At 40.8% G+C, this 17,001-nt stretch overlaps 1 protein-coding gene across 8 annotated transcripts in view; it reads right to left on the bottom strand.

The window, feature by feature from the left end:
- The window catches only part of MAST2 (microtubule associated serine/threonine kinase 2), a 191,898-nt gene extending 178,385 nt beyond the window's left edge, over positions 1 to 13,513 (bottom strand). For 3 of the 8 annotated variants that reach the window (XM_067001384.1, XM_067001380.1, XM_067001382.1), the window contains exon 1: positions 13,151 to 13,512. In XM_067001384.1, the coding sequence (XP_066857485.1) occupies positions 13,151 to 13,327 (177 nt within the window). In that variant the 5' untranslated portion in view covers positions 13,328 to 13,512. Of the gene's footprint in view, positions 1 to 13,150 lie in introns of all 8 variants that reach the window. The other 5 variants (XM_048058882.2, XM_067001381.1, XM_048058884.2 and 2 more) reach the window with 3 other exon arrangements.
- Positions 13,514 to 17,001: the final 3,488 nt, after the last annotated feature.

The raw sequence follows: 17,001 nt of genomic DNA, 5'->3' as shown, positions 1-17,001 counted from the left end.
GGCAAAACAAACTGTAATGCTTCTGTAAAAATAGAAATATAAAAATACAGTAGTTAAAAAACAAGCAAGTGCTTCTAAAAAGGATCAGAAACTGGCACAAGGAGATACACCCTCCTTATCTTGTTCCTCTGATGGCAAGATTTTTTTTTCTTGTTAACTCTTCAGGAAACAACTCCAAGGCATGTTTGATTAGAACTAATGAATTAGAAGCTTCAGTGTTGTTTCACCAGGGAAGTTCAAGTTGTTAACTTTGTAGCTACGTGTTCCCAGCTGCAGGAATGCATTAAAAAGCTTGTTAAAAAGCAAAAGTAAATATTTACAACTATGTACACTATTACATTCTTTTTGAGGCTCATCAAGATGCAGAAACATTTTACTCCTAATGGAGCCAACCACAGCCTAGAAGACAGGGTAAATTGTGATTAAATTGTTTCAGCTTGAATGTTTGGTCCTTATATGAAAATATAAATAGCACCACAACCGTTTACTCGAAGTATTTGATCCTACATATTTGATTTAGGATCTCCCTAACAAGAGGAATAAGCATAGTGTGATTCTTGAATTCAGCTTGTAAATGCATAAACCTGAGAAAAATTCCACCTAGGAACGAAAGAGCAACAGACCCTCTAATTAAAGGCTGTGTCAACCTTCTCAGAACTTAAAGAAACCACTATCAAGAGTGCTTTATATAAAGGCTCAAAACATGCTCGCTAGCTATACTGAAAACAAAACCAGTCTGAACAAAGACAGTGAACATTAAAGGCTTCCTCCTCACCCCAGTCATCCCTTTACCATTAGTATTCAAACATGAATGTTTCAAACATAAAAGGTTCCAGTTGTACAGAGAAGGGAAATTAACTCCTGGCCTGATAAACACATGAACAACTCCGTAGTCCATCACCTCTACATTATAATCCCATCTGCTCTAAAGATTAAAAGAGTTATGACAAAAAATGTGATTTGTACTAAAACGTGATGTTATAAGATATCAATTATGCCTTCTTTATGAAGGCTTTCTTCCACTAAATTCAGAGGATGTGCCATGCATGTGATGTGTCCCAACATTACTGACTTGTAAGTTACCTTTATTAATACATTTGATTCTCAACACAAAATAATCTAGAATTTTCTAAGGCTAAGGTACAAATAAAATATATTTAAAAATAAAATACTAGCTGAAATTAAGTTTGGCAAATGAACAATAACAGTGCGCAAAATGTGCATGCTATATAAAAATGGCTTATTTACAAGTGCAGAGTTCTAATCTTGTTTTGAAAAATGCACTTTCCAAAGAAAAAAATGTTAGAAGTTGTAAGTGTGAAGCACAGTCTCAAATAGAAGTATCTCAAATAGAAGTCTCTGTAGATCCTAAAAAAGCCCCTAAAAAAATATCCCTAGGCCAAGGGGGCAAGAAGGGAAAAATCCATAACCAACTGCTGTTCCAAGACTTGTTTCAAAGGAAGCTGCCTACAAAGAAAAGAAAAACGTCACTCATGAAACAAATTTTGGCAGGGAACAGGTCAGATGACAAAGGGACTTTTCTAATTAGACATTCAATAACTATAGACAGGTGTGCAACAATTTTAAGATGTGATCTTAATTTATAAGCTCACTTAAATAGTGCACACTGCGCAGGAAAAAAGTATAGAAACAAAAAACACTACTGGAATCTCTTTAACCAAACTACATTTCTTGCCCAGGATGCTTTAATATTTTATACTGCAGGTATCACCCAAATAGTAGTAGCAGTGGAACCATTAGATACCACTAATTTAATGTAACTAAATTATTAATGACCACTAATGAGAGTCACTATTTGCAACAGGAAAAAAAATTAAATACTCGCTTTTGTCTGTAAAAATGAGAGTGCCGGTCCCTTGGCAACAATATTTTTTGTCTCCACAAACCATCTGGAATCTTCTCACTTCCTTCCACAGATGAGGAGCATGCCAATGCACCGCAAAAATAATAAGCATGATGCAGTTTTCCTGAGAATAATTTTTGCCTGAAAATCAACAGCAGATATACACACATGGTATGGGGGGCGGGGGGGAGTTGTCCTTTGACTGTAAGACTGTAAATAAAGAAGACCTTAGACCCAAAGGAAATAAGACATTATAACGGTTAACCTTTGGAAAAAAATGCTTAGCTTTTCTTAACAGAAATCACATAAAATAGCAGGCAAAGATAAACTAATTCACAATTTTATCAATGTCTGCACAAAGAAATGGAGTCTCTATAGGTTGACACAAAAGCTTCTCCTCACCAAGCAGCATAATCCAGTTCCATCCCAAAGAAACAACAGTCGAGGTTTGCTTTTGTTTTTTAAGGACAAGCCATCTATTTCTTCGCTTCTGCTTGAGAACAAAAACAATGCCCAGTTGTCAGGTTTCTGCACATCAACGAGGCTGGAGCACAAACTGGAAGCCTAGAGTCAGCAGACACTTAAGCAGAAGTGTCTAATAAACTGGCAAAAGAGAGCTGTAAACAGATTCTCCTCTGTCCTAAAAGCAAGGATCAATGCAAGGGCCAAAGAACATCCAAATAATTATGTATTAGATATTATATATTCAGTTATATATAATAACTGAATGCATAATTTAACTTTCATGGTTACTTATTTCTGCCATCATCGTGATACTGCACTGGTCCAATATAAGTCATTTGATTTGTTCATCACACAAACAGAGAAAGAGGCTACTTGTAGGTCACTGCCACCAGCTACATGTCAATGTTTAAATGCCAAAAACCTACGGTCACTGCATTAACTTTGCAACTTGTTTACAGCTTCTCCTCTAAAATAGTGACCATAATTTATTTATTTGGACACTTCACATCAGTTCTGACCACTTGGTTCAAATTTATTCAAATAAATAATACTCAAATAACTTATTTTGGCGTTATACTGTTAAAAATGTTTATGGTGCATTACTTGTGACAACGTATAGTAAAAACTGTTAGAGCAAATGTTCCTATACAGACTGTTCGTGAAGATGGGTATATTGAAAGTAAACCAGAAATAAAATGTCAAAAATTCCTGAATTTCCCACAGCCCAACATTTATCTCAGCAGCCTAATCTTATCAGCGGTATCTGCTTCTGGAAATTTAAACAGCTACATGGAATGAAGTTTTAAAACTTCATCTTGCTCTTTACATCTATGAAAATCCACACCAACCAATGTCTTCAGAAAATATTTTGTTAGGTTTTTTACTATATGTATAATAATGAATACGTAACTATATATGATAGGTATAGCATAACAAAAAGTAAAAGCATTTACTACACAATTCTAATAGCAGAAGAAAAAAAAAAAGTTTGTTTTGCCTGTTAATTTTCTTTTTCCTGAAAAGAAAAAGAGCATTAGCCTATTTTCCATATAATGAACTCCCACTAATTTCAGAGTGATTCCAAACAGCAAAAAAAATAAAAATTTACAAGCTAGACAGCCATTTTATTATGCTATTATTAATATTGGGTTTTCAGCCATCAGCTCTCTTCCCTCACTGCAATGTAGCATGTATTTATAACAGAATATTTGAAAATAATTTCTGATTGACTACTAGATTTAGGGTTCATGAAACCTAAGCTTAAGTCAGACAACACACTATCACAAAAACACAGCTTGTAGAAACAGCAAATAAAAAGCAACATGTTTTAAAGCAGGTTTTATAGGCAACAACACAGCTACTTCATTACAAACCAAACAAGGCCTTTGGAGCTTTTTAATACACTGAGATAACACAGAGCATCAATTTCCTATAGCCAAAGAGTGGCACTTAGCAAGGCATCAAAAAAAAAAAAAGATGTTGAATTCTCCTCAGTTGAAACAGATTTCTGTACTTCCTCACAAAAAAAGGCAGGTTTCTGAGTGGCCATGGACTCAGTTTCTTCCTCTAAAGATCAGCATTTTGATCAGGCTTCCAACAGTACTACATCACCACAAAAAGACTAATCACAGCACAACATAATTTGATGTGGAAATCAAGTTGTGTAAGACTATATGACTTGTCTACTTAGCTGCTGTGGTTATTGAGGAACAAGCTTTTGATGGGTGATAAAGGTTTTTGGTTTAGTCTCATACAGCTCACTAGGCCGGCAGTCTTCAATGCTTCCTGAGCTTTGGCTACTCAGGCTCCGTGAATAGAAATTAAAGAAGAGTAAAAAGAAAAAAAAAAATACAACTCATACATACATAGTTTAAATAAGCACCTATCATCATATCATATAATAATTCACTGCATCTCTTAAAAGCACCAAAGCTATCTTGGCTGATGGAGCACAACAGGCAATATTTATTGCCCAAGCTGTCTATTGGGGAAATATTAAGAACTGCCTCTTCTAGAGACTCTAAGAACTACCTTGTCAGGCAGGACAACACTGAAATTGTTCGTGCTGCAAGAAGACACGTGAGCTTGCGCAACAAACAAGCCAACTTCTAAGCATACAGTTAATAACAAATACCTATTCCTTCAACACAAAACATATGGATGTTACCTGGTTTCTCAAAACATGCAGTCAAGAATATTTCCACAATCTTTCTGAGGCTTTTGTAGATGCCTAATCCTAGCCTTGGACATCATCTCACTTAACTTCAGCTGCTCTGTACCAAATATTAAGTAGCAGCAGCTTTTCCCTTCAAGCTAATAATTGCTTATGATTGCAAAGACAAGTAGTCCCACAAGAAAACCAGCCACTACTGATAGAAGTCTTCTCTTGACTCCTTCACTTGTATACTCTTTTGGACAAGGAATACAAGGACCTGCTGAATTCGGAGGCAAATCATCAACAGTGTGAACATCGAGTGTGAACATATATTCATAAGTCTCTCCACTTAGCTATAAGTCTGTCCACTTAGCTATTCTAATATGCAAGATATTAATGCAGATAGTGCACAATATTTGTTCTTATTCTTCAGCAGTGACAGGCAATTTAAACCTCACACGGGCAAGCTGAATCATCTGTGCTGATGATGCAATGTCTACCTACTTATCGATTACAGAAACAGATTAGGTTTGTCCATTAATATGCAACTTTGAGGGACATTATGTTTTTATGGCACCAGACCAGAGAGGTGCCGTATGCCCTTTGGCTCCATTTTGCTATTATCTAACAAGCCCATTGCAGAACCAGGCCCTTTACAACGTTACTTTTTGCCTCCTTTTAGATGAGTCTTTTCTTCAATCACTTTCTTCTCCTTGCTTCCAGACATTAGCATGAACACACAAGTGAACTCAGAGTGCTATGTTGCCAGCTGCTGCTATTGCTGCCTGACCAAAATACAAAAAAGCAAAAAAATGGCTAACGAAGACACTGAGCAGGAGTAGCTGTGGCATCAACAAGAATCTGAAGAAGGTTCAACACGAATCAGCTGGTGGAAGGCGGTGACACATACCTACAGAACACAGCAGGGGTTTGTTTTCTGACTTTTCTCGCTTCCTCAGAAAACAGGAGAGAAGAAAACAAACAGAATCATACATACTGCAGGGAAGAGCTCCCTCTTCTCCTGCTATGCTCTGGCTTCTTCACCACCTTTATTTTCTGACCGAGAAGGGGATAAATTCAAGAAATTAAACTCTGAGATGAGTAAGAACACCCGCCAAGCAACCGTACAAAGAAGCTGCAGTCTGGTTCACCATATTAGAAGCTTTATGGGATAGAACTTGGCATGTTCTCAGATCAAAAACAAAACCAAAGAAAAAAAACTTTTTTGTTCTCCTACTAAAATGAAAAAAAGTTCTGTAAGACAGCAAAGAAAGGAAGATGGGAAGAGGAAGTCTGAGGTCTAGAAAAAACAGCTCTGAGCTTTTAATGGTAAGTCATGTCGACAGCTCATAATTTGGGAGTCTTTACCAATGTCTTCTGAAAGTATTTTCTTTAGCTTCTTTGATGAAACAGACACAGAACAGAATCGCCCTAAAATCAGCCCTAAGCAGCAGGAACATCCCAAAATTTGCAGCTAGGGGTATTTCTGTAAACAGATGGTTTCTGATCTTCTAGAATTCAGCAAACACCATCCCTCCTTTGATAAGCTGGGGCAATAATGTTCATGGAACTGGCTATTTTTAATCTATATTTGCCTTTATGGTATTTGCAACGTGCATAATAAAAACTGAATTGCTAGTGATATGTCCACTTGATTCTGTTTGCTTGCTTGAATTTTGGAAACAAACTTTCATCTTCTTCACATCAGTTTCATCCCGCTTTTACGTTTCGATATGAAATTAGAATTCAGCGTGTTGTGAGCTGTTAACCACTGGGTCCATGGCTGACAGAGCAGAACAGCAGCTGCAACAGAGCCCTTAGCAGCAGCCTGAGAGACAGAGGAGTACAGAAAACTTGGAAGCAAAGCGCCTACCGAACTCCAAAAGCTTGCTTCTTCACCTAGCAAGCAAAATGGAAGACCAATAGCAAAAATAACCAAAGAATCCTAAACTGTTATGCAGTCTGTATAGGGCTCATCACAACAGAGGTACTGCCTTTAATAGCACTGATGGTACCTAGAAGGGAAAGAAAGAAAGAAAAGAGAGCAAAACACTTATGTCTGAAGCACAGTTTCTCATTAGGAGAAGAAAGAAAGATCTCTTCCATTTCCAGGCTTGCCACACAACAGGGAAAGCATGGTAACAGCTTATTTGCAGCTGTGGAGGCAAAACAAATCTGACTAGGGCTCTGGGGTTTGGCCAGTTTATCCCTGCTGGTTACTGATTGCTTTCCAAAGAAATGAACAGGATAAGAAGTCAGTGGAAAAGATCCTTTGCTGTTCCTTATTAAAAAGAAAAAAAAGAAAGAGAGACAACATGAAAGGCGGGGGAATAAGTTTTCCAACTTATTGTTTCTAAGTAGTCTTGGACCATTTTGCACAATGTCCTGAATACAGGGAGTAGAAATATCCACATAGGCATAACGTTACAAAACTTTCTCTCGTGTGACACACCCAACTGTGGTAATGCAATCCCTGAACTGTAAAAAGACAAGTATCAAACAGTAGTTGAGAAGTAACCTCGCCTGCGATCGCAGTATTCCAAGCTGCTACCAGACTTTGCCTACTTCTGGTGCACATGCTCCAAGATCAAATAGGGGGAAAGCAAAAGAACTCTTCTTCTGTTCCAACTTAAGCTAGATTTTATATTTCAAATACTTATACATGGAAAAGATATCAGATAGTAGAAACTTTTTACTGCCTGTGCTAGCACAGGCATATTCCACCACCGAAAGTTGGATGTTAGACAAAACAAGCCTTGAAATAAGATGTGGTTTAGTTTCCTAACTGCAGGAATAATTAAACATTGGCAGAGCTATCCAGAAGAGGTGACAGACACACCATGATCTAAGCTTAAGATAAGATCAATTTCTAAGAGACATTTTTAAATTTCTCTCTCGGGAAAGTTCCATTGCCTGGGCATGTGGAGAAATCACACTCGATAGCCACAATAACCCACGTGGGCTTTGGGACCTATAAAACTACAAAGTTGCAAAGATGTGGAGAGAAAGGAATACTTCTGCTTCTCTCAAAAGGTTGGTAGTGTTACAGGTCCAAATGACTGTAACAGTTAAAAGACTTGACCTTGTTCAGAGGTCAAGAAACACCTTCCCTCCAATGCAGAAGTGACAAAATGGGTTGTCTGGGGAACACGCAAGGTCTCAGTTTCTTCGGTCACATCAAAATTTACAGCTAGAGATAGTCTATTACACGGACTGCCCTATAGAAAGGAATCTCAGAACATAAAGCTAACCAGGAGTAAGGAGGTTTTTCATCTTTCTCTATTATGTATGTAGCTTGCCTAGTGGCATCAGCTGAACATCTCCCATACAACGAATGCAGACGCAGCAGAGGAGCCTCAAGCTTTAGCAACATTTCTGTCTGACTCCTGGTCAGCAGCAGCCAAGTTAAACTGCATACAAGACCAAGGGTCTACCTAACACAGAAGGCTCTCCACAACTTGCAGTCCCTCTACCAGCCCCTTGAACTATTTGTTCAGATTTTGCTGCTGTACTCCCCTTCATCTCTTTATTATCCTACCAGGCCACATAAAGTCGTGGAATCTACTCATAAATCTCCTGGCCATGGTCATCCGGAGTACCAGAAGGAAGCTTGACAGAAGTGAGCGTGCAGCACTGACAAGCATGGGATCTGCTTCTGTTCCCTTATCCCCCCATATCTCCAAGCCAAGCACCACCAGCTCCCTGGATACATTTAGACAGCAGTGCACACTCTTCGTGGATGCTCACTACCCTGCATCCTTGATTTTTATTCTTCCAATGCTCAACCTCCATCCCTTCACACCCTTCACAATACTTCAGCTTTCCTCATACCTGTTTATCCTCCCCCTGCTTTCAGAGCAAGACAGGACTTAGTTTTGTTAAGGACAGGCTAATGCCCATTCCTCATGGAAATAAAACATATACAAATAGCGACAGTCATTCCCAAGTAAAAGTCAAGTAAAAGGAGGCATCCTGTGCTTGCTCTATTCTAAAGTTCTCCCAGACTCTAGTTAATTTCAGCTCAGTTTTCCTCACTAGGATGCAGTCTACCTATTTAGTGATCTTCACTACACCCTTCCCCCAGCACTTGAACTCTGAATGCTTTTTGCATCCATAATTTCCACTGGCAAACATAAAAAATCATACGCCCACTACCTCTTGCATGAAGATCCACCTCTTTTTTTTTTTTTAAACTCTGACTAGCTTAATACTAGTGGAAGCATTCAGCTGCTGCATGCTACCTACCCGCTACGTACCAACCATGATCTTGTACACCTTCATCATTAGCCCCTCAAGTCCTATCTTCTAGACACCGAAGACTCCTCTATGAGAACTTTAACCTTTGACTTCTACCTGAAGTAGAAAACAACAACAAAAGCAACACTGACAAACACTGACTACAGTTCACAGAGGATCTTTGACAATTAATATCACAGTGTCTCAAAGTAATTATGTAAGCATGATATAGAAGCAATTTAATGCTTGTAATATGCCTCTGGATGGAGGTGACTGTCATCGTTCTTAAACGACAATAATTTTTACTTCAACTTTCTATTTTTCCCATTCAATGTAGTCAGTAAACATACGATGAGTAAGCTGATACAGCCCACTTGCATTTCTAGTCTTTGACAAAAATGCCTTCACTCAATGAAACAAAACTGTCACTGGATAGGAAGGGCAATTCAACTACAAATTGACTGATTAACAGATAAAAAATAAGAGGTTGGAACAACTAGCCTTCTTCACAAAAGAGGATTGCCAGTGGAACTCCACAAGGATCTGTTCCAAGTTCAATACCTTCAGTATTTTAAAGCAAGATCTAGCAAATACGCTTAATATTTACATGACATAGTTTGCTGATAATGCTTAGTTATTCAAGGTTGCAAAAGTGACGGTCAAAGATCTGAAGATGACCTTAATGATAGTGTTTAAGTAGGCTGTAAAATAGCAGGTAAGATTAAACATAGATAAATACAGTTAAGCAAATAAAAAAAAAATCTACACTAGATTTATGTACACAATGAGAAAGTCTGAACCAGCTATTACCACTTAAAGAAGGAGTGTTTGTGGAATTATAGTAATTCCCCGGAAGTGCCCACTCAATAGTCAAAGATTGTCAACAAAAAGAAAAAAAAAAAAAAAAGGGCAGACAGAAGAGTAAAGAATAGAACCCAACAAACTATATAAATGTACAGGGTTTCATATGCTGAAATACTGTATCAGTCATGGTTATTGTTCCCCAACCCTGCTCCTCTGATCTCTGCATCACTGTCTCCAAGAAGGAACAGACCTGCAAAAGATGCAGAATACACAGGACACTGAAAAGGACAGAGTCACCTCTTTCTAGAACTCCTCTGGAAACAAGTAACTAGTAAATAAGAGTTATCAAGCCATAAGCCACACAGAAGAACACGGATTCTTTTTTTTTCCACTGCCTCTTCCAATACAAGAACTAAACAAGGGATGAAACAAACAGGTAGGAAGTTGGAAAACAAACAAAAAGAGGATGGTTTTTCCCCACACGAGTTGTGCCTAAGCCATACAACAGTCAGCCACCGGATGCTGTGGATGCTACAAGTATACATGGCTTCAACTACTGATTGGACAAATTCACAGAAGAAGAAACCCACTGGGGGCACTAAAAACAAATATCACCTCCAGTTCCGGAAATCTGAGAGCCACAAATTACTGCAGGCTGGGAAAGGTATTTCCTCAACATACGCTATACTCTTCTCTAAGCATCTGCTTTTGGCAGCTCAGAAAGGCAGGTTACTGGGCTAGTGGGATTGGTAACTTGACCAAGTACAGTCATTTTAATGTTCTTACGTAACACCTTAAAAAAAAAAGTGAAAACATTAATTGTATGTACATGTCAGATCTATAAGTGCAGCACATTAAAGGATCAGATTTTCCAAGGCCCAAAGGTCAGTACAGCGATTAACTACCATGGTCACAGTCTGATAAGTACTTTTTCCAACACTAGAGTAGCTTAGTCTTCCCCAGCCACAAACTTGTGAAACTGTATGGCAAACAAACGGTGAAATCTGAATTTAATCCCCAGCAGCTCCCTGCAGCTGTGCACACTGTTGCTTTGGTCCTGGCTCCAGACAGGGACTACTTAAAACAGAAGTGGCCCCCAAAGGAAAGATTTGTCGAGCTGCAAGTTGCATCAGTGGAAAGAGTATCAAGCTTCCTTTTGCATCTCCAAAGACCCTTTCCACCACCCTGTGCACTAGCAGCTCCTGACCTTTAAAGAAATAATGAGTTATTGAGATTAAAGACAGATTCTGTGAGAGGGATCATTTGCCCTGTATATTGAAGTTGCCCAACACGTCTACTTATTCCCAGTTGTTTACTGCATGTACAAAACTTCTACTACTTCAAATGGAAGACCAAAGGGAGAGGGGCTGAGACGTTCTCCTTTGAAGTTTAGGGGTTTCTTGCACAGACCAAGTAGAAGGTTTCCAAGTTTTAGCTGCTCATCTCCTCAAAGTCTGCATCCCACCAAATATTTGCCAGCACAGAGATCTTGATCCTACAAGTCATATCGGTATGAATGTTTAGTCAGAGTACCTGAGCTAAAAACACGCTGCCAGCATCTCCCATTTAAAAGGCTTGTGAACCTCAAATATTGGCGTTTCTGAATTTGCAGCCTTTCCTGTTTTGCAATAATAATGTTGTTCTGATGAAGCTCCCTAAGCGCTCGATAGAACATGATACAGTACGTAGCACATTCTGTATCCATGGTTTGGAACAAGTCTGGTTCTCAACTACCAAGAATAGAAGCAATTTCCTCCAATTTCCACGTCAATATACCATACACACTGTGTCATAACAGTACAGCAAGCACCTTGCTGTTGCCTACAAGAGTTCTACCAGCCGCTATTTTAATGGGCAGTTTGGAAGAGAAACAGTCACCTCTTCTGTTTTTAAGACTTTTTATGGCCTGAATAAGCACATTAGCATTCTTCAATTGTTTCAGAAAGAGATAAGCATCAAAAGCAGCAGCACCTCTGCCCTCTTAAGTACCTGGTTTTATAAGGCACTAGAGAATAATATTAAATGGGGAAAGAAAAAATCACTACACTAGAGGTCCCTTCTTCCAGATCCCAGTCCAAGGAGTCTATATTCAAGACACCCACCAGTCAAAACCAAAATGCAAGTCCACTATCGCTGAAGGCAGTGTCTGATTTCCAAGACTCCCAACAACATTTTGTCTTCTGGAAGGTCAAGACAGGTTCTGAGCTCAGCAAGACTGCATACATCACTGGGGCTTCTAGAGCAGCCTTCCATCTGCATACCTCTCGCAGCTAGTAGATCCCTGATAACCAGTTAAATCCAGAGGAAGGCTCACAGTTTAACAACTAAAATATAACATTTTCAAATAACACTAAGCAAGTATTCATATTTCTGACTCAGAACTCAACAATGGTCATTTCTGTTCTGAAATAAAGTTTCTCCAAGTATCCAAATGAAAACACCTTTCCCACCCTTCCCAATTTAAATACACCCAAGTACAACTTTCAGATAGCTAGCAGTGGGAGAACAAGCATCGACAAATGGCCTAACTTAGAGACCAGTAAGTTAGGGAAGTTGTCCTGTACAACAGTTACTAATACATAATCTTCCCAAGTCTTCGCAGTAATTCCAAATGAACCAATGGTGTTTAGTATTATTTCCAGCACTTATGTTTATAGTGCTGTACAGACATGAAGTCACCTTCATGCGCATAATGCAGCTCTTCTGAAATAACCTAAGAAGTTGTTTTTAAAAGCTGCAGAGTAAATCTGAGCATCTGCAATAACGATGCAAACTTAAGACACCTTTTTGACAGGAAATGTCAAAGAACAGTTCTTCTCTTTGCTCCTAAAAATGGCAAAACAAAGCAATGAATTACTGCATCTTGGGAACCTTTCTACTTGTGATACTTTCTTCTCAAAAAAAAAAAAAAAAGCATCGGTTGTCACCTGCATTTTTAAACTGCTAAGTCTCACCTCACATTTTTCTTTCATGTAAAACTAGGAATATTAAAATGTATCCGAACCAAAGGTTAAGATCTGTTGGGTCTCTCATCCCTGCAATCTTAAGTAGCAACCAGGAGATCCTCTTCTACAGGGGTGAAATACGTGAGTGTACGCACTGAACATAAATGCTCTTATTTTTAACAAGCCTACATATTTTTAATAGCTACAAAATTTAAACTTCCCAAATAAATCATTTCTTGTGTTAAGAATGAAGACAAAAACGCTAAGATATGTGTCACAAACAGTGTTACGATGAGGAGTGACCTGCGGGAGGTTCCCAGGAAGGATTCTGCACTTAACAGCAGCCAGCACATAACACCAGCTAGATGTCACCGCATCCTCCCTCCCTCCATCAGCACGCAGGCAGGACTCCGGGCACGGGAAGCCTCGGGGCAGCCCACCACCACTTCCTCCGCCTGCCTGACAGCCCCCAGCCAGCCGGCGAGCGCCAGCTTCACCCTTTTTCCCCCTCCCCGGGCCGAGGAAATGCGCTCCACGTGGGGGGATGCCGGCAGCACGCCGTCCCCACGGAGAGCTCAGCCTCCCCTCAGCACCTCGACCCCCGGCCTCAGCTCTCAGCGACCCCCCGGCCCCCAGCCCCCCTCACTGCCATGCCAATGCCTCCCCCTCCCCCGCCGTTACCCTCTCCGGCGCCCCCGCGGCCTCCGGCTCCTTCCTGCCGCCCCCCAGCAGGGTGGCTCTGCGCTCCGCCGCGCTGGCGGCCACCGCCCGGCCGCCTTCCCTCCGCGGCGGCGGCGGCGGAGGAGGAGGAGGAGGAGGCGCCGCCGCTTTGTCCCCCCGGGAGCGGCCCTTCCTCATCGCGGCGGCGCCTTCTCCTCAGCGGCGGCTGCGGCGCGGCTCGGGCCCCATGGAGAGTCACGGAGAGCCGGGGCGGCGCCGCCGCCACCGCCACCACCACCGCCGCCGCCACCACCTGCGTGCGGGGCGGAGGGACATGCCCGGCCCCCGGCCGCCTGTCACGGAGCGCGGGCGCAGCGGCTGCCGCGGCGCCGCCCCCCCCCGGCGGCGGCCGCCTCCTCCTCCTCCTCCTCCTCCGCCTCCTCACAGCCCGCCCGCCGCCGCCGCCTATCGCGAGAGCAGCTCCCTCAGAGCGGGAACAGGCGCGGGATTTGGGGGGGGAGCGGGAAGGGAATGAGCGCGAGACTCGGCCACGAGGGGCGGGCGGGAAGGTGCGAGGCGGGAAAGGCGCCTCGCTGAGGGGAGCCCCCGGGGGTCGCTGCGCAGGGGCTGGTGCCGGGGACAATAAAGACATTTAGAATCATAGAATCATTACGGTTGGAAAAGACCACCAAGATCATGTGGTCCAACCATCCCCCTACCACCACCCACTAACCCATGTCCCTAAGCACCATGTCCAACCTCTCCATGGACATCCCCAGGGACGGTGATGCCACCACCTCCTATTTACTCAAAGGCAACAACGTCTCCATCTGGTCCTTCCATGCACTTTTTAGTTGGAATGAGATCCCATCAAGGAGCAGATTAAGGTGTAATTCACCGTCTCCTCAGTAGAGGAAGACAAACCTACAGAGATTCATTACCTCAAGGAGTAATCAGCATGTATCATCATCTTGTGTTTCATCTCAGTAATTCACACCCTTTCTGCATTTTTGCCTTTGCAAATTATTTCCTGAGGGTGTAAATTACCAGTTTCTGCATCCATTTTTCACAAAATAACTTCAGAGTTGCCTTTTTCCTGACTGCGTAACAAGAGAGAAACTTTGCCGCTCCTGCAGGGAAAAAAAAAAATGTTTACCAAGACGAAAAGGTTCATACATCAGTCAAGCAGAAAGTCTGATTTTATAAATTATTTATTCATTTTGTACAAACAAAGAAAACAAAACTACCCTTTTAAATGATTTTTTGATGTACATGATTGGGAGCATTTTAAAATAATTATTAAGAAAATTTAAATTCTTGCTGAAAACCATTTGATGCTGGATTAGTCACAGAGATCTTTTTCGGTTATAATTGTATATGAGGGAGATGGACAACCATGTGGAATTTCCCAGCTGGGAATCCTGCCCTAAGTAAATGTAAATAATGCAAATTTATGGAATCTTGGCATCCGCGATAATGTCAGTCTATTAGGATGGCACAGTGCCTCGTCATAATTTGGCTGGATCTTTTCCCTGTTGCAACATAGATGCCAATTAGTTATGTGTTGGTTGTGGCCTGTGGGCCACCTTGCACTGGCTCACACCTGTTTTCTTCATGTGCCAAAAAAAGAATTCAGAGGAAGAGAAGTCGCAATGAGAATTTGAATAACGCAACCTGCCTTTGAAACATATTAAAAACAAATCTTCACTTGTGACTTTTAGATAGAATTATAAATAATTGCCTTCTGGTCCAGTATTTTTCTCAAAACAATTTTAAAATATTTTGTATCATCCTGAATCAAAAAGCCACTTGGGGTTTGATAGGACATTTTGCTTGTAAAAGATTGTGTTCAGTTTGCTTCGGGATGATTTACTTCTCAGCTTAATCCCTGTTTAGTATGTTGGACTCAAGATGGCTTTTCAATATTTTTGAAACAAAAGAACTGAGGTTTCATGTTGAATGAGTAGGAAAAATACTCATTGTACCGATTTTCTCATATTTTTTCAATTTAAACTCTTCACTGAATATGGCCTGAATCTGCAGACCAAGCTGATTGACCTGACGTTTCTTTTCCGTATGAGCTTTGTCTGAACTTTCTTCTTCCAACTTTGAGTAAAATTTTGAGGCATAGCATGGAAAAAGGGTAAGGATGAATGAGGCAGAGCATGGTGCATACCCACCTATGCACACAGTTTTCGTCTCCAGCGATACTTCATCATATACAAAAAGATAGAAGAGTAATTAATGAAGGCTTATAAAGGGGCTGATTCTTCACATTATCCACTGCCTAACATAGAGCAAAAGCAGGGGACCACAGAGAGCCAGCATGGCTTACTTACAGATACTCACCTAATTAATTCTGTTTCTCTCTGCAGTTCCAGATTCTTCCTTGCCCTGGCTTCCACCTCCCTTTTCAACCATACAAAGAATGTCTGAGCATGATTTTCCAATTCAGAAGGTAGCTGGAACAGTGCTATCCAGGAAGAATTCCCTTATGTTCTCCCCTTGATGGTTTAAAGGGACTTTGGTATGACAGAACACAAAATCTAGTCCAGCTTATTTCCTAATATTTTCGGAAAGGACAGAAATCTATCTGGAGCAATTTTATTACTGCTGAGCAGTAATAATTCCTGGAGCTGGAGTAGAAATACACAGTTTGAAGCTGCAAGGTTAAAACCTCTTTATTCCAAACAGAATAGAAAATGCAAAATAGTAGTGTTATTAGGGTGCTGCTGAGCAAGAGAATTTCCTCTGCAAAATGAAATACTTTACCTGATCATTTGGATTCCTATTAAAGCGAATTCCAATGTTTAGCAAAACCAGTGCAGCACAACAGCCAGCTGATCACCTATTTTCACTGTTTCCAAGGCAGAACTGCATCACTAATGCCACCAAACGAGTATATTGCTAAGGCTTGTCATTTGTCATTCTCCTCACGCAACATCCATAATCTTCACTCTCAGTATTTCTGCTCTGTGTGAGATGGAGGAAATGGCTTTAGCCGTTCTGCCTGTTAAGCTATCACGCACCTTCTGTTAGTGACCCAGTTCTAATGGTATTCACAGTGAAGTTTTGGTCTTCACGCTGGAATACTAATGTTTGGCAATTGGCAATAAGCTGCCAGCCCTGAAGACAGCACAGTACTGTGGGATATGTTGTACTAGACCTGCATAGAATGTCTGTAATGACAAGTAATTATGCAGCCTGCATGTCGTCAACGTGACTCCTGGCTATTTCCTTAACTTCACCTCTGTGACAACATTCTTTTTTCAAGATTCACTAGAAAAACAGCATGATATAACTACAGACCAGTTGTGAGCAAACCAAAAAAAATAAGGATAAAAAAATATAGTTATGTAGACCGCAGGAAGAGTAAGAGTTGCTAGGAAAAGGTTTGACTAAGGCTAATCAGTCTTTATAGAATGATGCTCCACTTTGTTCAGCAAAAAGCAAGACGCCAGCCCCAGCTCTGCCAGGGTGGCCAAGCTCTGCATGCTGCCTGCACAGCTGAGAACTGCAGCCAGAGTACAGCTCCCCACCACCAACCCCAAACTCCAGAAAAATGGTAAAAAATATAGGATTTTCCAAAATAATGCAGGAGAATTTTTAGGTATAGGACTTTGACACACTCTAGTCAAAATTTATTCATGATCTGGATCTAGTAAGGTCTGCTATTTGAGAAGTTCTGCGTTAGACTTTTGTGTAATTAATAATTCTCATAATTACATGCAGACTGTTTTTACAGGAAAGATATAAACACTCATGTTTTAAGGCAGAAGTTAATCACTGAACTAAGGAAGAGTAGGAAGGAATTTCTTACAGGCAGGTTATTCCATAAGATTATATTATATATATTCTGTGTCTTTACTGGA

This window comes from Anser cygnoides, chromosome 8 (genome assembly GCF_040182565.1).
Source record: "Anser cygnoides isolate HZ-2024a breed goose chromosome 8, Taihu_goose_T2T_genome, whole genome shotgun sequence".
Lineage (NCBI taxonomy): Eukaryota > Metazoa > Chordata > Aves > Anseriformes > Anatidae > Anser > Anser cygnoides.
Note: the sequence above shows the minus strand (reverse complement) of the source record. Positions and strands in the feature narration are given on the sequence as shown.